The sequence below is a fragment of the Corythoichthys intestinalis genome, chromosome 18 (genome assembly GCF_030265065.1).
Source record: "Corythoichthys intestinalis isolate RoL2023-P3 chromosome 18, ASM3026506v1, whole genome shotgun sequence".
In the NCBI taxonomy this organism is placed as follows: Eukaryota; Metazoa; Chordata; class Actinopteri; order Syngnathiformes; family Syngnathidae; genus Corythoichthys; species Corythoichthys intestinalis.
The window spans coordinates 5945492-5969551 of NC_080412.1; the positions used below are offsets into that span (position 1 = coordinate 5945492).

The window sequence follows — 24060 nt, forward strand, 5'->3', positions numbered from 1 at the left end:
TTTTCTCAGCAGAGCCTCATCTATATGAATTGTTATTTTTATAGTACTATAACCTATTACATGATCATATTTGGCCAAAAACATACACAAAAATCATCAAATTCAGAACAGAACAACACTTGGAACATCACCCGTCCAAAGAGCTTGAGCGCCCTCTAGTGGAGGAAAACATTACCTCTGATTGGTATACAGCGGTACCTCTGCTTACAAACATCTCTACATACGGAATTTTCAGGTTAAGACGTCTCAATGGAAAAATATTGCCTCTTGTTATGAAATGAATTTCAGGATACGAAAGGCAGAAATACACCCTTGCTGGTACTCGCAGCTCCCAGAGTTTACTAAACATAACTTGGCCTTTACTTTATATATATGTGAGTATCCCAGCGTCCTGTTCATTCGCCCCTTGTGTTCCGACAGCTTTACATGAGTGTATTAACTTTTATTCTTTACTCTATTCTTGTCTTTTTTTTACAGTATGCAAAACTCTCCATTTTATGTTTATTGTGCAATAATCTAATTGTTACATGTTTAAAATATTTATGTCCATAGGTGTAGTTTGACTTTCGTGGCTGGGTGGGTCCAAAATCTCGCAGTGTCAGCAATAAAATTACCTTACAAGATATATGCTCCAATAGTAGTTTAGCCCATGCTCGTACATACAGGCATCCCAGCTGTGTGTGTGTGCATGTGTGAGCGTGCGAGTTTTTCTGTTTTACCTAGTGGAGAAGTAGATGCAGCATCCTTTTTCACTGAATATTCCAGCCAGGAACATTCATTGATACAGGTTGAAAATGACCTGAATTTTTTTTTTTTTTTGAGGGGAATTCACAGTCAGGCTGCTCAGGTGTTTTTTCTTTTTTGGCGAAGCGAAGCAACTGACCATCTCTGAGGTGCTAGTCACATGATCTGTTTGAATAATATTAAAAAAATATATATATTAAAAAATTATAATTTTTTGTTTTCATTTCATTCGTTTTTGTTGTTGGTTTTATTGCGTTACAACTTTTATAGACAACATTTACCGGCAAAGTCTTAATTTTAAATTCATATATTGGAAAGTCACTTACAAAAGAAAAAGGAAAGTCATTGCTGTGCCCCCCCTCACGGCCCCCCTTAATCTCCGCATCTATTTATGTCTGAATTTTGGAAAGGGGGGGGCTGGAAAGATTAACGTATTTACATGGAAAACGTGACTCAAATTACAGAATTTTGAAGTTATGAAACTACTTCGAGAACTATTTCATATCATAAGTAGAGGTACCACTGTAATTGTGGTTATTGTTGCGACATTGCGACATCTCATTGGTGAAACAGACAGCCACTGTCGGCATCGCTTGCAAACATAAAGTAAATATGTAGAATAAATAGGAAAAATTTAACGACCTTCTAGTTGCCCAAAGTAGCAGAGTAAGAGTGGTGTTTCTTTTTCACAAATCTACTCAAGTAAAAGTAAAAAGTATTGCGTGGCAAAACTACTCTAAGAAGTACTTTTTTCTACGAAAAGTTACTCAAGTAAATGTAACGGAGTAAATGTGACGCGTTACTACCCACCTCGATTATTATTGTTATTATTATTATTCGTAGTAGTAATATTTTTAATAGGCTATTGTTATTAATCACTTCCATCAATATCTATAAACTGTTACTATTCCATATTATTATAATAATAAGTTGCACCCTAGGCCAAACCATGAATAACAATGCTACTTATGGTCCGAAAAATGGCCTGGGACGAAGTAGCTGTAATGTGGAGTTAGCATAAAATTAGCTTAGATCGGGGGTGGTGAACAAGTCCAAGCCAATGGAGGGCCAAATACAGAACAAAATTCAAAATATAACGCATTCGACTTATTCTTGGCCTAAACCTGCAGCGCCACCTGTGTAGCTACTTACTGTTATTTTAAGAGGTCATCATCCACATTCAGCCGGAATAAACACAGCACTTGCCAAGAGAGAAGACTAGATAAGCTACACACAATTTTCACTTTCTCTCAGATATGACCAGAGCAGATATTATCATTTTAAAATGAATGCACCAGTGTTCACGTATCACAGTGTTTCTTACCTTTTTTTGAGTATTTTGACTCACTGGAATTCTGGCATCTGTTGTTTATACTAATAATATTCGGTTTTCAGTTTCGGCCAAGAGTTTTGCTTTCGGTACATCCCTACTTTTTAGCCTTAGCGAAACGGTTAGACAGCAAGTATGACGCTCTCTGTGCATTTGCATTTATAGATATGGTAGCTGCCATTAATTATTTGTGTCCTTTGTTTTCTTTCAAAATACTCCAAAGGCTTGTCTTTTAATTTAGGGTGGCCAATCAGTTTTTCAGGCTACATTGTTCATTAGCGAAGCAGTCGCGCCACATATAATGCAGAGCGGGCTGGCTTTTTGGGAATCGCGATAAATCCAAATATCAAACAGACTACCTGGAGTTGTCTGTTAAAACTTGTATTGGAAGTCGTAAGCTCTTTTTCTGTCTTGTCACTGGGCCATTTACCCTTTGAAAAGAAATTTTCCAGAGACGTCTGTTTTTTTACTTATTTTTCCTAACTTGCGGGTTGGATTTCTGGCAATCCAGTGGCCATGACATGCCCGAGAGATTTCGGTCAATTTTTAAAGCAAAAGATTATTTCGACTCGGATAATAAATACAACAGAAATAATGAATAAGTGCTTGGGCGGCCAAGATCAATTGATCCATGGACTACATCTTTAAGACACGGTTTTGTATTTATGCGGTGTTGAAGAACGAGGCCACAGTCGATCAGTTCCATGATTTTCTCATTTCGAGAGAAATGTGGCGAGAGGCTCGGAGAGAGGAGACAAAGGACAACACGAGATGTAGGGAGGAGAGAAAACAGAAAAACCCTGGCCTTTGCCGAGAGCAGTAAAAAATAAAATTTTACCAGAAATGTACCGGTACACATTGTTCAAATTTGACATGCAAATTGACCCATTAATTTCTTATATCATCAGATTCCTCAATGGCTTTGACGGGATGGAGATTGTGAACACTGGATCCCTGTCCAAACTGACATTTTTTAATGTGTCTTATGGTGACTATGGTAACTACACCTGTGTTGCCATTAACAAACTTGGAAGCTCTAATACAAGCATCGTTATGTATGGTAAGTACATGTATCTTGCATTTACATTACAGTGCAATGCTGGAGGAACACCTGAGTCAAATTCCTTGAATTTAACTGTTGACTGGAAACTGCTGTGTAAAGTAACAGGAATGATACAACACATAAAATAGCTGTTTATTATTATAGTAGTTTGAGGGCTCTAAAACCCCGAAAACAACTGTCACTGAAATTAGTTGCAATTTCCATAAGGCAAGAATAAATGCCATAAAAAATGACAACTGCAACTCTGCCGTTTGTAAAAAACAAAACAAACAAAAAAAAAATCATTGGATGACTGGGAAAGCCTGAAAACAGATCTGGAAAAGACATGTGAAAATCACTAATGTATTTGTAAGTATTACGGATGTATTTGTGAATCTGAAAAACGCGTGTGAATCGCGAATGTGCTTGTGTGTGAATATTTGACCGTTTCTTGTTATGTTTGTCTTAAAAATAAATGCACGTGGCCGCTGATTAACAAATACAAGTGGAATTTTTGGCAACAATAATTCATGTTAAGTGCACGCACAAAATAATAACAAAAAATAAAATAAAAAAAAGGTGAATTTTGCTGATATATTTGTGGATTTCAAAAATACATGTGAAAATCTTGGATATATTTGTGGATCTACAAAACGTGTGAATTGTTGATGTATTTGTGTGAATATTTTTGAGACAAATCTCTCCCCATTTGCTAGCACTGTTGAAAAATCTCAGCCAGGAAATGATGTCGTCAGATAGCCACACGTGACAGAGTCTGCATCAGCTTACGTGGCTCCTGTCGTTTTGCGCTTTCTCACTGGGCTGCCGCTACTGTGTCTTTAAACCTTATAAAAAAGGGATGCACCGAAAGGAATTTAATTAGCCAGAGCCAAAAACCTAAATGAGTAAACCAAACCCAAAAAGATGTACACCTAATTAAGTTATTTTTTAGTCTAAATAATTATTTGACTGAATCGTAAGGTGCACTCTGAGAAATTTCTATATGTACAGTATGTATATGTTTTTATGATGTGATGGCATATTTCAATCGATCGATCAATCAGACATTTATTTAAATAGCACTTTTCCTGCATAAAAAATGCAGCAAAATGTAGGGACATCCTAACCACATATTTTTGCACCCGAGTCCGAGTCACCTGCTTTGAAGAATCTGCCGATACTGAGTCCCGATCCGATACCTTTTTGTTTTTTATTTGACCAAAATTTCCAAACATGTTAAAGTACTGTACTTTTTAAAGTACCTACTCTTCCGCTGTTTCCGGGGTGTTGCAGAGTATAAAACATACAGTATATTTTTGTATCTTTTTTAACCCTTAAGAAATACCCCCCAAAAAAGGCCTGAATGATATTGGGAAAAATTAACATTGCAATACAGTTTGCCAAGGCTCCACACTTACTGTTTGCATTGGTTGCACCTAATAGTTTTTCTTCAGGTGCAGCAACACAAAATGTAGTAGCACCAGTGCTTAATTTGTAAATCAAAAGGTGCCGGAATGCAAAGTACATATGGCAGCGCAGGGATGACGATACAGGCACAGGTCCCGGAACATATGTAGAAAATGGTGCTGAAAACAGCACTCAAATGCCCACTTGCCATGCTGTGGGACTTACAAGCCTCAATTTCAAATAAAATCCATGGTATGACAACAATTTACAATTATTTGGGCTATACTCTGCACAGCACAAAAGACAGTAAATGCAACTGTCTTTTTCACATGTTGAAATACCGTTTGATCCTCCTGGCTGCTTGCTCCCCAGATGCCGCGAATTTCCCAGATTTTTTTATTTATTTATTTTTTTTATATGTCAGGAGCGTGATTTGTTGGTCCAGCTTTTCAGTGCATCAACAAATCTCCGACTCTTTCAAATGACGTTAAATATTTATAAACAAGATCGTGTTTTGTAAATGAATTGTAAATTTGTTCTGTAAATGAATTTATGCATAATATTATTTTGTTTTATACATTTTTAAAAAACGTTTTTATATTATTATTATTTTCTATACTCGAGAGGTGCCGAATCTGCCCAAATAAGTCCCGGAACACAGAGAGGCCAAAATCAAGAGGTGCCCATATCCTGTTCCGGCAGGATCCGGCACAAATTAACCTCTGAGTAGCACAAAACTGTGAGGCGGACGATACTTGTCTTTAATTAATGCTTCATTGAGTGAGACCACTCAAATTCACTCACACTTGCACTCATGCTGCCGAGAACAGCCTCTCACTCAAATCAGTTGCCACAGACTGGTGTGTAGCAAACTAAACGATGATTGACACATTTATGCCTTTGATCGTAGAGCTCCCCAGTTTTCTCTCGCTGGATCAAATATACAAACCTGTCAATTATTATTAACATTAAGTACCAAACAAGAAAAAAACATGTTTGGCCGCATTGCTTAGCTAGCAGGATGGAGGTGAGAGGCTGTACTAGCATGAAGAGGAAAGATTTTTTTTTTTTTTTTTTTAAATCAACAACCCGATCCTTTTCACCCAACCCGATCCTCTGAAAATGGCGTGATCGGCCCGATTTCCGATCACCTGATCGGATCGGGACATCCCCAGCAGCAAGCATGCTGAACAAAGTAAAACGAGTAAAAGAAGAACAGATGCTAATACACGGACATGCTGTTCTGAATGCAGTCCTTAAAGCTTGACCAATATTGGAATTTTAACCAGCATCAATGGTAGGCTGAAAAAATATACGTTTTGATTATATGTGGGTTGACAAATCATGCAACAGACAGCCCCCTTGATTAGCATGATGGGTAATGTGCTAAATATTTATGAAAATGTTCAGTTCTTCTGTTCTTACTCAAAATGTCTTTCATTCATGAAAAATTCCTTGTGTGACATGTTTTTTTTTTTTTTTCCATTTATGCATGCTCTCTTTCAACTGTGAGTATTTATCACTTTAAATATCCTAACGCATGTTGTTTGTGCAAGAGATTGTAAAATTTGTGCATGTTTATGCTCCTGTGAGTGTGCGCGCGTGCGTACGTATGTTAGGGTGGCCATTTCCACAGGACCAAAAACGGAGGATGCTCTGTGGCATTTCAGGGAGGAATGAAAAATCACAACATCGAAACCAAATTTACTTCTTGCAACATTAAAATTTTCTGTACAATTGCATTGTCATTTGCCGTACAACTTATCGTCACAAGAGTGGTGGGGGTGCTGGAGCCAGTTATTCTAAAACACGTTCATCACAAGAATATGTATCTATAACACAGATAAATTGTCATGATTTAGCAACAGCAATAACAGTATTTTTATTTTGCCATCATTCTTGCAAGGTTCAGTGCTACAATGCAGAACATTTATGACTTTGAAGGTGCAATGAAATACTACAACAAGTGACCTTAAAATGATAGCAAACCATATTTTGAACAAGATGTGACACAAATGTCTGAGTAATGAAATTAAACCATAATTAGTCTTCTTTTGTCAGCTGCATTGGCCTTACCCACAAAAAAAAAAAAAAAAATCTGCAAACAGAAGACGATGTTACACGCAGGATTAGCTGCAGAATTTTGCAGTCTGCTAGCATGCTATCCATAGGCTTTCTATTTTCTTGTTGCTATTTGACCGTACTATCATTTTGCTCGGATTAGTCGATAAATACCTATATAAAAATTTCTCCCGTCTTTCTGCTTTCCATCTAATGCAATGCGCTCAATCAAACTGTTGTGCATCATGTGTGTCTCACAGAACACCATGAGAACATGCTACTCAATTTTACTGAAGGACGAAACATTTAACAATTCTGAACGCTGTTACTTAAAAATTAGTCAGAAAATAAGGTTAATGGTTCAAATCAAGCCACATTATTACCGGCAACTCATGTTGCTATGCTTTGAACATCCATGTTAGCAAGCTATCAGGAATGGCTGTCGAAAGACAGGAATAAAATATAAAATGCTTTTATTATAGGGGCTTCTTAATTTAACAAGCAGCATACCAGGCTAGTTAATGTTTTCACATTGTCAATTTCAAAAGAAACAGCAAGTTCAAATTTACCTGCTACTATACGATGTCCTCCAAGTTGGAGTGTCCCGCTAAATGAAATGGTCTTCCCTTCAGTTTGAAAGAAAACGCGTTGGCGCAGCCTCGAGCACATACCTAATATTTTTGGGTAGATAATATCTTGTTTGTTCAAGTTGAAGTTTTTACTGATTAAAATTGGGTAAAGAGAGTTAATTCTAACCAATTTAATGCAGTTCACTTGCTCACCAAAATACTTTAAGTATGATTTATATGGATCATAATTACTACCCTCAAAAATAGTTTTTTTTTTACGGTGTAGAAAGCTAGACATGATCAGGATGTTCCCTGATTAGTTGTTTTGGGTGGAATAACAATGAAATGGCCAGATTTGAGTGCCAAATTCATTTCCTTCATATAAAATTGCATTAGTGCAGTCATGTTTATTTTTGGCACTGTCAACATTTCATAGCACCTTTAAATGTAAAAACCAAATTTGTATAAACATAAACAAATGCAAAAATATAAATCCCTGTTATTAATAGAATTTATGTAAACAGTTAGCCTGACACTTAGAGAAAATATCATGTGACAGCTGCATATGAAAAAGAGAAAACGTTTTAAATACATAGAGCAAGATTTTTTCAAGATACAATATATACAGTGATCCCTTGTTTTTTACGATTAATGGGGACCAGAACCCGCCGCAATAAGTCAAAAATCGAGAAGTAGCGCACCCCCACCAATTTTTTTTTGTGTGTGTGTGTTCAATGTATTTATTCAGATTTAGCATTGAAAAGAGATACATATAAGACATGGTTTTTCACTTTCCCCCCCAAAATATAATTTAAATGAAAAAAACAAGTAAGAAAAGAATATGTATATGCATATTTTGATAGATGATTTTTAAGCACTTCAAATGTAATAATTATGATAAGTTTGAAACATGTTACTGTCCCATTGAATTATTTTTAAACAAGAATAAAGTAGCAGAAAATTGCTCAGCTTTATTAAATGCTTTATTGAGCGACTCCACTCAAATACGCTCAAACTTTTCGCGCACAGTGAGTTGCCACAGCAACTATTTAGTAAGTTAAAGGATGATTGACAGTGCAGCGCTCTGAAGTTCGTGTCTCTGGCAAGCTCAAACCCAAACATCTGTCAGTCATCGTTAACTTTAATAAGCAACTCCATTGCACTGCCTGACGATATATACTGTATTTATGGACAGTATATATTAAAAAAAAAAAAAAAAAAAAACGAAGTAGTGAGGGATAACTGTAGGTTTATTGTATTGAGTAGGTAAATATTTCACAGTATTTATGATGTATTTAAAATGACAGAGCTCAGCACCAACAACTATTGACAAGTCTAACATAGCAAGTGGCAAACAGCTCCTGTGCTAACACAAATAACAACGATTTAATCTAACAAATACTCTCTTGTTAATAGTTGTGCTGAAAACACATTATGGTTCATCTGTTGCAGTGGTGTCTACAAGTTGACAGCAGATCTGATGTTAAGCACTTTCTTAAGTTCTTAACACTGCTTACCTGTAGCTCTTGTTAATGCAGGGAGCACTCGTGAACACACTGGACTGTTTTGAATTCAGGTTGTTGGAGGCAGTCTTTCATGTCCTCCCCGTGTTCATTTTCAATTCAGGTGAGACGGCTAGACTGGATTGTTAAGTGAAGACTGGAGGCAAGAGATTAAGGGGCAGTTTACACGGTGACTCTGCGACACAAAGACGCAATGACTGAGTAGCGGACTCGCCTCTCGTGCATATGGTGTCGGCAAAGACGGAAGGCGAAGACGAAAAAGACGAAAAATTCTGAAACCTGCCTCTAAAGTGGAAGAATCCGATTGCGTGGGGTTGAGGGGAGCCTCCTCGGCATGCATATCAAAGGCGCCTGTGGCGCTAGACCGTGGCGTTAACGTCAGCACTCGTACACGTCACATTGGGCGTGCCCAGCGGTGCTACTAAACATTAAAAACAGCAAATATGGCGGAATGTCGGCTTTAATTTACTGTTTTAATAATATTTCTAAATTAAATATGTTGAACGTTTCAATTTTTGTGCCTTTTTGAACAAAAGAAAAATGACATTGCTTCGAGTGCATATTTTTTCCAGGCTGAGGGAGCTTGGTGGGGTCAAAGTGCATCATTCTGTCACCCTGTAAATCTGCACTGCCCCCTAGGACCTGGCATGAATACTACATCGTTTTCATGCGGAATTGGGACATTGTTAAAACGGAGACGCAAACGCAAATTTGAAATTGTTCGTACTCTCGGTGAGTCACCATGTAAACGGCCCCTAATACTGCGCAGTTTTAATTTCAGGAATTTCTGGGTGCATTTAGTTACAGAACAAGCCGTGTAGAGAAATACACACTAAACAGATACCTCTGCCTTCCTTATATAAAAATAAGGAGGTGTGTCTGGAAAGTTTGGTGATTAACTCTTCTTGCAGATATTGCAAAATAAGTCATGAGTCTTGCTGCGTTGACAGTTAAAAGTCCATGATTATCTGAGGTGAAACTATCAGCAGTTTCAGTGATAAACAACTCCATTTATGGTCATGCTTGCAAGCATATCAGAAGATTGCATTAGGCGAGATGCATACTGACTTCAATGTCCAACTCCAAAAAGGAGGACAAATAAGCGTCCTGCTTGAGGTTGCACAGGATGAAGAACGAGGCTCTAAAATTCATTAATGTCTTGCATAATGCAGGACGTATGGGCACCCTAGCGTGCGTGCGTGGTGTGTGTGTATGTGGGGGTTCTTAGTGTGTGTGTTAGTGAGCATCATTTTATTTCAGTTTACAATGCCTAATTTCCCTTTACTGACCATTAACTCAATTATATTGCAAATATATTGCAATTGTCGAATGGACACCATCTCAGAGAACATTGTTTTGTAACACATTTGGTCAAACATTTTGAATTTGATGAGTGAACAAGCAAATAATAAATAAATAAATAAATACAGTTAGCTGTGATTGCCAAAACACTGTTAAACATAGACAAAACCATCAAATGTTGATGTCAAATGTTTTTATTTTAAGCAAACGGTTTGTATATTTAATTTAATTAAAAAAAAAAAAAAAAAAAAAAAAAGCTAGTTCGGCAGAAATGTTCTTAGTTCAAGAATAGATATTGTTCAAAACATTATGTAAACGCATTTTTTTCTTGATTTAGGACATGACCAACTTTTAGATGTATGGGCTTCATAAGAACAAATAGTAATATTTACTTAAGTGGAATAATCTGACGATTTAATCTGTTAACTAGTCTTTAACACTCAGAACAAGATGGAGAAAATGATTTGACTAGATTTAAGAAAGAGTATCTGATTAAGACATTATAAATTTGCAGTGTAGACATAAAAAAATATATACTTACTGTTTGTCCTATCTGCCTTTTAGGACCGAGAGCAGTTCAGGATGGCAATGGCTCCACACTGGGTGTGCACCTGGACACCTGCCTCCTTTTTATAGTTTTTCTGTTCTTGCTGCTCAAACTTTGAAGATGAATGAGTTCAACAAGATTTGTGTGGCTTTATGTTTGAATGAAAACATGGTTGTTGTTGTTGTCATTTAATCTGCAAACAAGCTGTTATGATTGTCTCCCCCAAAAATGTGATTAGGAGCAGTTTGTTTTCTTTGTAGATTATTTAAGGATGTAACAAATGTTTTGCCATTTAAATGGATTTTGAAATAATTCTATCTGTTTTTATATTCATATCCAAGAAAAATAATATTTAAAGCTGGTGTTTCAAGCGAATCCTAAAATACCTCAAGGTCAACTAGAGACAAGTGGAATGGATTTGGGTCAGTCGGTTCATAACAGTGTGCTATCTGTTTTTGTTTTGTTTTAAATGTAAAATAATAGGGTTGTAAATCAACAATATCCTGACAATACTATGTCAATTTGTTGGACACCAATATGATATTGGCCGATATTACAGTCAATTTCTATATGATTGGAGGACCAATAGAGAATGAAAAAGTATCTAAACCTTTTGGAATTTCTCGCATTTCTGCATAAAAAACACCATCAAATACGATATGATATGTTATATATGTGTCTGCTTTAACTAAAACTACCCAAACATTTATAGGTTTTCATATTTTTATGAGAATAGCATGCAAACAATGACAGAAGGGGGGGAAATAAGTGTGAATCCTCTGCTTAAGGAGACTTAAAAAGCAATTAAAACCAATTTTTACCAAACATTTTAAGTCAGGTGTGTGTGTGCCCAATCACTGACGCGTGGTTTAAAACTGCCCTATCCACTATAAAACACATACCTGGGAAGAAATGTCTTGATGAGAAGCATTGTCTGATGTGCACACGGCTCGGTCAAAAGAGCTGTCTTAACACCTGCGATCAATGACTGCTGATTTGTGTAAAGCTGGGAAACGATACAAAACAATCTCTAAAAGTCTGATTATCATCAATCGACAGTCAGAGAAGTTGTCTCCAAATGGAGAGAGTTTGGCACCGTTACTTCTCTCCCAAGGAGTGGTCGTCCACCAAAGATGATGCCAAGAGTTCAGCACAGAATACCCGAAGAAAAAAAGAACCCTAGAGTGTCTGCTAAAGACTTACATAAATCACTAGCAATGTCCAATATCTCTGTACACACATCAACTATATTGTAAAACTATGGCCAAGAATGTTGTTCCTGGGAGGGCTCCACGGAGCAAGCTACTGCTGTCTAAAAAAAAACATTGTTCCTTTAATGTTTGCAAAAAGGCACTTGGACACTCCACTTTTGGCAAAATATTTTGTGGACTAATGAAACCAAAGTTGAATTGTTTGGGTGTAACACACAATGTCACGTGTGGAGGAAAAAATAATAAAATGTGATGGTTCACTTACTTATTGTCCCCTCTTCTGTCATTGTTTTCGTACTATCCTCATTAAAAAGTGAAAACCTATAAATGTTTGGGTGGTTTTAGTTAAAGCAGACATTGTTTTTTCATCTGTGTGATTTTGACAAAGATCAGATTACATTTAACGGTGATTTTATGCAGGAATGAGAAAAATTCTAAAAGGTTCAGATACTTTTTATACCACTTGCAAGAAAAAAAAATCATCTGAATGAAAAATATAATGGTGTTATCTAAAAGATGACAATATTGATCAATGTTGTGCATTTTATTACCGATTCGGTTGTATCGTTACAAAACCAATGTCATGATGATGTTGATTCTTTGTTCAAAGGTATAATTTTTGCCGATATTACAATGTCTGCCATGAGTCAATTTGTCCTTCGATCTATGTATCGATCCAGAGCGATTTATTGTGTTATACCCCTTTTGTTTACTTATGTAAACATTATAATTGTATTTACTTGTGCATTGTATATATTTAATTCCATCTGGTTATATTTAAAATATTATTTGCAATTTTTATTTGATTTATGAGGTTGTAATTATGAGGCAACTGTCCTAGTTTTTGTTTTGCCTTAGTGGTTTCCTTTATTTTTTGCTTACAAGGTTGCCTTTGATTGAAAATGGGTTTAAGCATAGTTTTACTTTATTTCCTTAAAGACTGATCATGTTTCTGTGAAATGCTCATGGCATTAGAATTCCAACTAATTTCTTGTTGTTTCCTTGTATGAACACACAACAAAAAATTAAAAGTACAAATTGGCAGAAATTACGTCAAAACAACCCAAAGAATTGACAGTTTATAATACAATCTACTTACATCACTATCCTTTTATTAAACATGCCATTTGTAATTATGTTGTCTTTTGTTGTACAGCTGTATTTCAAATGCAAGCAAAATGACCATTATGTAAAGCAAATTATGAAAATATAATTGACTATGGCACATACAAGAACTTCGACTTCAGCCTACATTCTGCTGTACTTCTCAGCATCAACATTAGATGGAGTCAGTCACCTAAAAAGTTCCTCTCCATCAGCGGCAAAAACCTGACATATTGAAATCAATGGAGCAAAAATTAAGGTTGATAAATTGAGACCAGTAATAACAGTAGTTCTCATGAGGCTCACTTTCATATAATTTTCTTCTTTACTTGTAATTATATACAGGTGGGTAGCGAGGTAACCTGAATTTCCGCGTAAGTCAGAATTAACCCTTTAAGTATCCCTACAAAATAACTATCCAAAAAGTCCAAAAGTATTGTATTTTGTTTAAAGATGGATACACTGCTCTCTGGTGGTAGCGTTGGGTCTGGTTGGACCGACGCCTTGTATGACTCAGGAGCAGATAAAGGATAGCTGGGCTCTGGTTTGGCCCACATAAGGCTGTAAGTTGTTTCAGCTAATATAAATTTGTGTATGCATTTATAAGTAAGTTTAGAGCTACAGTTTGTGGAGTTATGTGTGAGCGATTTGCTATGAGAATTGGTAACCATGTAGGTACCATACATACGTTAGCATCCGTTGCATTTAAGCTAGCGGACTTTTGTTTGGCAAATTAGGCTAATTGAATCCACTCAATTTACTTATTGATCAGACTAGATGGAGTTTAAACACCAATTGTTTTGTGTCAAATGTTTTATTGTAAAAATGCGTGCCGTTTTGAATGTACATAAAGCTATATCATAGCCAAGACAAGCCACTAAGTCAAATCAGTGGATGAACATTGTGAACTTAGTAACATTAAGATATCAAGATGTAAGTGGTATTGGCATTATATTTGTAGCTGCCACTGGGAGAAGTGGCCTATGTTGGTAAAGTCTGTTGCTGTGACAAAAGCAGTCAATTTCAGCATATATCTATCGTATAGAGCTACATTTTTAATGAATTCTAATTTTCAAGGTATAGTTTTAAATTAGCATTTTATATTATTTGTTTGATCATAATATATATTTTATGTTCATACCATCGATGATTTGTATGAAAACTTATGCATGAACGGATCGGTTCATAATTTCCTGTCTTTGCCTAATAACCAACAGGTACGTATTTTTAAGACAACCTAACGGATAAAATTAGCTGTCTTCATACATACTGTATTTCTAGTCATAAAAACGAATAGTTATTTTCCCTGTAAAACCAACGGGCAGACAACAAGAACAAATGAGTGGCAACATGAGTTCACAGTTGAACAGTTTATGGACAGATTAGCAATTGTCAATAAAATTATACCATGACAATACACCACAACAGTGACGAATATAAAATGAAGCCTCAGCCATGTCATTAATACTATTTAACACAAAGGCCATAAAAGTGCTGATCATTTGGAAATGATAACACATTAAGAAAGATAATACGGTTCAGCTTGAGTACATGAACCTAATATTTGAACTACAAAAAAAAAATAAGGTCATAACTCATGTTACTATAGATAGTGTAATGCATCTTTAGTAAATGCCAGTGCTGGTCCACATTTGATGGGAGAATAATGACCTCAATTATTCTGATCAATTCTGTTTTAAGCGTAGGCTTTTGGATTCAGAGGCAGTCTACAGATGACTGCAAGGGCGTAGGTTTGCATAGGGACGGTAGGGACATAACGCTACCAACTTTTCAGGATGCTCAAATTGTCCCCACCAACTTTCAAGCAACCTTATTTGCTGGTGCTGCGTCACCAGTAGGTGAATGGCGAGATAGTGTAAAGCGCTTTGAGCGCCTTGAAAGGTGGAAAAGCGCTATATAAGTATAACACCATTTACCATTTATATAATCCCCTCAAACGCACCTTTGATTGGCTTATAACTTGACCCCCCTCCACCCCCCCACACATGCATTCAAAAACAGAAATACAACATGCCACCTCCTCCACCCCCTTCGAAGACGGGGGATATTAAACGTCAATGTTGTGTCGGTGGGGAACACACCACTAATTTTGCCACCGAAATTCTGTCTTGCATCAGAGTTACCATAACATTAATGTGTACGAATTTCTTAACTCGAGAAAGAAGCTGCTTTGAGAAAAATATCCTCCTGGATGTTTTCTACTGTTGACGTTAATTAAACTTTAAGAAATGTAGTGAACCAAGGTTTACCTCCTTCTCCCCAGTTTACCCGAAGAAAACCCACGCAGGCACGGGGAGAACATGCAAACTCCACACAAGAAGGCCGGAGGCTGGGATTGAACCCTTGATCTCAGAACTGCAGACGTGCTAACCACTCTGCCATCCGGCCGCCCAAGGCTTGGATTTTTGGAAAAAAAAAATAGCTTGCTGAAAATAAGCTTAACAGACTTATTATAAGCAAAATATTTGTATATTTATTCTTAAAAAAAAAAAAAAAAATCAGAAATTTTCTTAATTCAAGAATATATATTGTTCAAAACATTATTTGAAAGCGTTTTTTCTTGATTTAGGTGAAAAATGACCGACCTTTAGATGTATGGGCTTCATAAGAACAAATAGTCATATTTACTTAAAGTAGGTGGAAGAATGGGACGCATTAATCTGCTAACTAGCCTTTAACACTCAAAACAAGATGGAGAAAATTATTTGACTAGATTTAAGAAAAAATATCAGATTAAAACGCTATACATTTGCAATGTGAAAGTATGAGTCACTACAGATTTATTTTGCATTAATCATTTAGCCTATCATTTAATTAGGTTCATATTAGTGAGAAATGTAGCCCTGACCACCGTTCACCCAATCTGTTTGGTCTTATTAATGCCCCGTCCCCAGCAAAATTTACAGTACATGTAGGTTATGCTGTTCTATCGTCCCTACCGATATTGAGACCAAACCTACGCCCTTGGATGACTGATTCACCAACACTACAGGCATGATCACAAAAAACGCATTTCCACGTACATCAGTCTCTTTCCTGTTGTTTTTCATTGACACATTACAAAATTCAAGTTGTGCACAGGTTAACTAGACAATATCATAACAGTACTTCAAGAAATCACTTGTGCTGGACAATATTATCAAATAAAATTCCTATCCAAGGCAAGTCAACTCAAACACATTTAGGCTTTGTTCAGACTGGCGGCCAAAATCCGATTTTTAGCACATCCAGTTGAAACTGGATGGCTCTTTTGTCATGTAGTCACAAAGCACAGAAATCCGATTTTTGCGAGACAAATTTAAACCACATACTAGAGGTAGTTTGATACCCGGTATGGACGAGATGCCTCCAAGTGACGTCACTTTACGGTGGATGACCCCATTTGTTGCCACAACAACCTGTTAGATGAGTCAATAATTCCGATTTGGATACTTGCCAAAATTAGTGTGAACAGTCAGCCCTAAAAATCAGATTTGAGGAAGAAACCAATTGGAATCAGATAAGCCTGCAGTCTGAACGCAGCCTAATACATTGGGAATTGAGTACATAGTCTGCCGTTTTCCTTTGTCGAATTGGGTTAAAGAGACCCGCCACTCATTTTGATTATTTGTTTCTAAATACAGTTGTACCTCTTCGAATGTCTCTACATATAAAATTTTCAGGTTTAGACACACCTTAACGGGTAAATATTGCCTCTTGTTACGAAAGAAATTTCAGGATACGAAAGACAAAAACACAGTATGGCTGGTACTCGCAGCTCCCACAGTTTACTGAATGTAACATACTTATAACTGCTCTTCCATTGGCTATTGCCTAACATTCCTGGCATCCAATTGGCTAAGAGGGACCGCTATTGTCTGTACTCCCAATGACTTTAATTCTTTACTCTATTCTTTTTTTTTTTTTTTTTTTTTTTACATGATGCACAACTCTGATTTTGTGTTTATTGCAATAATGTAATTGTAACATATTATTTATTCCATGTTTTGGTGCATTTTTTGTTTTGTTTTTGCATTATAAAAGATTGATGTCTGAATTTAGGGGTGCTTGGAACGGATTAGGGCATTTACGTGTATAACGCGTCTCTACTTACAGACTTTTCAAGTTACAAAACTACTTCCAGAACCAATTATTTTGTAAGTAGATGTTCCACTGTACATGAAAAGGTGCACATGTTGAAAACATTGTAGTGCTGTTCAGCTCAGTTATAGCACAGTCAACGGACACGCCTACAGTGTCCCCGATGTTTCCAGGCTTACTTTAGCCCATTATGAATTAGCCCGTATTGAATCCTTATTAAATATACTCAGCAATTTTTTAATTTAAAATTCTGCAGGTTTGTTAACATTGTTAATGACTTTCACTACAACCCCCCTCACTTTAATAAAGGTTCATGTAACTTAAAATTCCACTATGTCACCTCAATGGACTCATTGAAGATGGTTGGATTTTTGTGCTTGAAATATTCTCATGTGGCAAAAAAATTATGATAATATAAAACATCTTAGGGTACATTCAAATGCCACATTTATTGTCTTTATATATGGTGGAAAACAGACAGAGCTGAAAAAGCATTTTCTGCTCCCCACCCCTTTTAAAAATAAACTGCTGTATTTTTTAGCCAAAAGAACTTTTGTGTTTGATAGAACAATATGTCTATATGCTGCCATAGCAGAATTATGGCGCATTAAGTCCCCGAACTATTTTTGTCCGTTTTACCCTGGAAACCCCCGTTTACAGACGTCGCGCAACCTCTTTTATTTTAACCTAGCCATAAAAAGAAGGAAAGTAATCGTATTTATTATTCGAAATGTCTGTCATTTTTAGCTAATAATTATTAATTGATGTCTAATATTTAGTTAAAAAAAAAAAAAAAACGACTTTAGAAAATTGTTCACTCGCATATTTTAAACTTTAAACAGATTACGACACAAAGAAAAAATTAGCGTCTGTAAAAAAGTCACGCATTGCTACCTCATAACTATCGCTTAATTGTATTTTTTTCGTTACTGTCGCATTTTCCCCAATATTTTAGATGATAATCGATCCAAACAAAGAAAAATAAAAAAATTAAAAAATGTTTAAAAGAGTAAATATATGAAAAAGAAAATCTCGACCACTGCTTGATGTCTGCGATTTCTGCAGCGCGACCTTGTTATATATTATTATATATTTTTTCACCCACAAAATCCCCCCCAAAATCCGGCTGTGGCCATTCAAAGCTGTGTCTTGACACTCGGTGATACATGCTACATGGAGTTATTGGATCAAAAAACGGCAAGTACGCGATAAAACCTCATGAAAATCATGGCCTCTTTAATTATGCTCTCGTGTGCTCTCACCTCCAGTTAGGGTTTTGCTGTTTAAATTTTTTTTTTTTTCCGTTTTAAAAATGCCCTCCTGTTCAAAATTTTTATTCCCCCAGAAAATTGAGATTTTAAGTTTTCCAGTGATGTATCATACATGCATATAGTACAATTTTGAAATTTGGGCAAATTGGGCTTGGCAGAGTTTCGAGTCACCTGAGTGTTTTGCGCCATATACATTTGCTTTTATTTATGCTTCGTTTTACTGGTGTCTGTCTGCTGCCAGGTCGGCATTGCAAATGAGAATCTCTTCTCAATTGCCTTGCCCGGTGAAATAAAGGTCAGAAAAATAACACATTAACCTTTTGTCCCTTTGGTACCCTAAAATAAATTTGAGTAAGGCATAGTTGGTGGAGCTGATTTTTAACAATTCCGTGCAGTTTGCTAGTTATTTGTTAGTTTTAGGGCTCCGGAGTGGCTCAGCTAGCTCAGTTAACTGCCTTTGTCCATTGCCTATTTCAAGTATTACGCATGCGCACTATTGCAGTGCTGAGCAAACTGACCTGGTTGCGCAGACTCATCAAAACAAATGACGATACATTCTGGCTCAAAATCATCCAGGGGCAGGGGTCGGCAACCGAAAATGTTGAAAGAGCCATATTGGAGTAAAAAAATGAAAGCCTTATAATAAAAGCAACACATGCTGGATGTATCTATCTTAGCTATATAAACCTACTATCAAAATCAAAATCATATGTTTCCCTGCCCCCCCTTTTTTCATTTTCAAATATTTTTGAAAAAGCTCCAGAGAGCCACTAGGGCAGCGCTAAACAGGCACGGGTTGCTGACCCTCATCCTATGGCGATCACATTTTGATTTCCAAACAGCGGACACAAATAACAGACATAAATAATCCCTGTTTAGTCTAATATTCAAATTTTATATGGATTGATCGCATGACGCACACACAAACGGTCAGCTTGCCCCGACTCTCGGCCATGTAAAAATATTGAAATATTGCGCAATTGGCGCACAGAATGAAAACCGAGCATTCTCCGGCTTCAATGGAGCATGAGCACGAGTGGCTGATGCACTCCTCTCTATTGTGGTCACATTACTCATTAAAAAAAATAATGTCCTGCAGAATAAAATAAATTACGGGAGTTTGGTGTCACAATGTTTTGGCTGCATGGATATTTGCAACAGTGATCTGCATTTTGAATTTTTTGGACTATCTTATATCTGTTAATATCATTTTATATTGGCATGCTGAGATTCTCCCAATGACTCGCGCTAGCTTAGCCACTCTGGAATCCTGAAACCAACACATTTCTGACAAACTGCACGGAATTTGTTGAAGTCAACTCCACCGACTAATTAAAACCCAACAAACTCGAGGTTTAAGCCTAAAGGAGAAGCATATTAGAAGTTAAATTATTGTTGGACAGTTAAGTATTTTTATAAAAAAACCACACACATAAACCATTTCTATAAAGGTTTTGTCTCCTTTCAACACAAACTCCCATTCAAACTGTAAGTTGTCATACAAGAGAGAGTGCTTTGAAACTGGATTTGGATTGTATTTATGAACAAGTTTGATAAACAAAACTGATTTATCACAGTCTGCCTCCTCTTAATTCCATTTTGTTGTTTAGTTCGTTTAAAGAAAATTGAGTCATTGATATAATGTATGTCAGCGCATTGCAAACAAGAAAAAAATGTCAATCAGCAGCACTTTTTTTGAATGAATGAACATGACTTTTGTCAAATTTGTGTACAGAGAAATCATTTTTATGCTTTAGGTAACACTTTACTATAAGGGCCCTTTAATTAACATCAGTCAATGGATATTTAGATAATAACTAAATTTTAAGTAACATGAAAACAATTCATATAATCCCTTATCTAACATTAATTAATATATTAACACTAGTTAATGCATAGCCAGACAGTAAATCATGATTAAGCACCAAAGTGCATTTTTTGCATGGAACTGTTGAAGTTAAGATGTCAACTCAAATATTTTTTTTTGTTTTTTTTGTTTTCAATACAAAGCCTTAGGTTGTTATTGCTTCAACTTCACTCAAGGGTAACATTTGGTCCACTTTACAATATGTATCCAAAAAGCATTCAGTAATAGTTAATTATGGTTAAGGGGAGGCAATTATGGTTAATGGGAGGCACTTAAGCATTTAGAATTTCTTAGTTGAGGGACAAATGTGCTACACTTTACAATAAGGGTCCAAACAGTATTCAGTAGTCGTTAACTATGGTTAAGTAATACTTATGAGGCACCTGTACGCATATTTTAAGATTAATATTAGGTAACTAATGTTAAATATTACCATACTTAAGGTTAGGTTCACAGCACGCAATGACTTATAGAGCAATGTTTCCCAATTTGGAAGAATTACTTACTCGGACCAGTATACGTGAATAACTGTGTATTAATGCACCAGTCTAATGTATATGTGAATTAATATTAAGTATTGCATTATATCAATGTTTTAAAGGTACATAATCATTTGTTTAGATACTGACTTGTTATGCATTAACTACTGGTTAATAATAATTAATATATTAACTAATGTTAGATAAGGGATTATATGAGTTATTATATTGTTAATTAATTTTTTCAATGGTAAAAAAAAAAAAAAGTTGGTCTCAGACGCTTATAACTAAGGGACCTTTATAGTAAAGTATTACCATGTTTTATACTCAGAACCTTTATTTAAAACTTTAACTTGTTTTACGTACTTAAAATAGTACAGTTGTAGACTACAGTTAAGTTGGGAAGCTGTGGGTCATTGGAAGTGTTGCATGCATGAACTGAAATTCAGTTAATTCTAATGAAGGAAATCAATTCATGATACGAAATTCACGTTACAAGCTTGGTCGTGGAACGGATTGTGCTCGTATCATGAGGGTCGACTGTATTTTTTGTAACCACTTTAATGGGTAATACTATTTAATTCAATCCCCAAATGCATTACCATCCCTTTCCCTGCAATACAAGCAGAGGTGTAGCAAGGCAACAATCAACATGGGGCCCTTCTGAGTCATGTGACACACATACATATTCGCGCAGTATAATGAACACAAAGGTGGGGGGGGGGGGCGTGCTGTGTGCGGTCATCTTGGCCATAAAAGTGGCGAAAACTAAGCACGTTACACTGACTCATATGTACTTACATTCGTTCATGGACGCACACATTTTAACAGGTGACCGTCCTCTGCTCGAAATGCGCACCTTACGCCTATTCTCGCTCCAAGAATACAGAGCGCTTTTGACGTAGGACAATTACAGGACTGGTTGCTATGGGAACGTAAGCATACACAAGGAATCTTGCTAAAAGGAGTATTAAAAATGCTAATAAAATAGTTTAGGATTATTTTAGATGCATATATGTTATATTTTACTTATAGAGTATTCGACGAGGAATACGATAGACCCATTAATAGACTTTTTGGGAAAAATCACCATTTCTTTAAGTAGTCACATGAATAATGAGGTGGCCTGTGAAAATCAACGTAAAACAACTCGGCAAGGACTTCCCAGAGAGTACCTGGTGAGTCACTCTTTAAACAATCATGTGGTATTAATAGCTGATTGGACTTTCTTAAACATGTACAATCTACTTGACATGGTTAGTGCTGATTAGGATTGATAACAGAATCGTTAAATAATCTGCCAAATGATTCCATGGTATTGAAACACTCCCTACACTTGTCGCTGCGACAGTGCAGTAAAGCTGCGTGTGCTAAATCTGTTGGCCCTCTGGGGGCCCCTGCTGGCTGGGGGCCTTAGGCAATTGCCTGGTTTGCCTAATGGGACGAGACGCCTCTGAATATAAGTATACCATTACCCCTCTCTTGCCCTACTCCCATCTGAAATTTTTGGTCTAACTACAAAGTACACTACCGTAATTTAATGCTGGTTCTTTCAGAAGAAAGAACCACTGCTCGACACTCGCCCTTACGGAAACATTTCTCTTAACAAAATCCTTCACTCGTTTTCATCTTGGTGGATCCACAATCAAGTAAGCGAAGTACATGAACCAATAAATCTGGGAATTTCGTAGATTGGTTTTGCAGATTGCATCAATTAGTTGTGAATGGCATTTCAAAGAACAGCCTCATGTACAAACAAAATTACTGTATGCTGAGCAGACCATCTACTCAAATCATACAATTCATACAGTCAGTACCTTTTAAACATTTTCAATTCACGTCTTAGTAAAAAAAACCATCAATGCCTTTGTTCGAATAGGCCATAAAACTTATGGCACAAGGGATTGAGTATTGGTCAATTTTTCATTATTGAGATAATGTGCATAAACAAAAAAAAAAAAAAAAAAAAAAAAATCAGAATGTATTTTTTCTGTACATATTTCTACATTTTCTACAATCTAATGTAAAATACAATTTAGATGCATTATGTAGTCGGACTTGCCTGAGAATTCGTTATGTCCTATGTGTTGTTTACTGCTTATCTTGGTGTCATATCACTTTTGCATAAAACTGTAAAAATACAGTCAGATTAAACTCAAGAATCAATTTCCCTTTTATTATTCACTTAAAAAAAGTTAAGTTGTATCGCACACATAGACATTACACAATAATAATCAGAATGTGCACTCTGATTGGTCAAGAAACAGTCAACCATCCACAGTTACATTTATTATTTTCTTTTTCCTTTTCACATACAAAAAGTTATGAGGATACACAAACTTGGTACTTCCAACAGCATTAAATTAGTTTGCAGCATTCGGATTATTCCCTTCATTGGATTGATGCTGCACATCCTACATAGAAAAAAACCTAAATGCAAATCAAGAAAAGAGGAAACTCAAAGAAAAGCAAACCACTGGCGCCTCTTGGTTTGTATTTGTTTTACTGGGCACGCAGTCTGTTCTTGTACAATGCAGAGAGAAGCGTGTAGTTGTTCCATTGAAACATCAGAACGTTGACAATAGGTAGTGCGCGGTCATCACCAGCAAGGAGCACAAGGAGAATTGGGGCAAACCAGCTGCTCCATTGACATCATGCATTGCGCCCGGTCCTGAGTGAAAAAAAATGCAAATTTTCTGGGTTATGCTCGCAAAACAACCCCAAGATCGTCACTCGACCATATGACGTTAGATTAAATTCTGTCATTTTGAGTAATATACAGTACAGTGAGGAAAATAAGTATTTGAACACCCTGCAATTTTGCAAGTTCTCCCAATTATATAAGATGGGCGCGTTTGAAATTCTCATGGCAGGTGCTTGTTCACTGTGAGAGACATCTGGAAAAAAAAAAAAAAAAAAAAAATCCCGAAATTACCATGCATAATTTTTGAACAATTTATTTGTATTATACTGTTGCAAATAAGTATTTGAACAACTGAGAAAATCAATGTTAATATTTGATACAGTAGCCTTTGATTACCATTATAGAGGTCAAACGTTTCCTGTAACTTTTCACCGGGTTTGCACAGACTGCAGTAGGGATTTTGCACCACTGCTCCACACAGATCTTCTCTAGCTCAATCAGGTTTTGGACTGTCACTGAGAAACAAGGAGTTTGAGCTTCCTCCAAAGATTTTCTATTGGGTTTAGGTCTGGAGACTGGCTAGGCCCCTCCAGAACCTTGATATGCTTTTTACGAAGCCACAACTTGGTTATTCTGACTATCTGCTTCAGGCCATTGTAATGTAGGAAGATCCAGTCATGACCCATTTTCAATACTCTAGCTGAGGGTAGGTCTTATTCCCCAAAATCTCACAATACACGGCCCTGGTCATCCTCTTTTTAATATAGTGCAGTCGTTCAGGCCCATGTGTAGAAAAAAAAAAACCCAAAGCATGATGCTATTACCCCCATGCTTCACAGTAGGGATGGTGTTCTTGGG

General features: G+C 36.4%; 2 protein-coding genes across 3 annotated transcripts in view; one reads left to right on the forward strand and one right to left on the reverse strand.

Moving 5' to 3' along the window:
• Positions 1–18838, forward strand: part of ntm (neurotrimin) — a 56156-nt gene extending 37318 nt beyond the window's left edge. The window contains exons 6-7 of one of the 2 annotated variants that reach the window (XM_057820227.1): positions 2983–3134; positions 10543–18838. In XM_057820227.1, the coding sequence (XP_057676210.1) occupies positions 2983–3134; positions 10543–10643 (253 nt within the window). In that variant the 3' untranslated portion in view covers positions 10644–18838. The remainder of the gene's footprint in view (positions 1–2982; positions 3135–10542) is intronic. The other variant, XM_057820228.1, reaches the window with a different exon arrangement.
• A 2-nt stretch (positions 18839–18840) lies between these two features.
• The window catches only part of opcml (opioid binding protein/cell adhesion molecule-like), a 119287-nt gene continuing 114067 nt past the window's right edge, over positions 18841–24060 (reverse strand). The window contains exon 7 of the mRNA XM_057820229.1: positions 18841–23229. Within this exon, the coding sequence (XP_057676212.1) occupies positions 23126–23229 (104 nt within the window). The 3' untranslated portion in view covers positions 18841–23125. The remainder of the gene's footprint in view (positions 23230–24060) is intronic.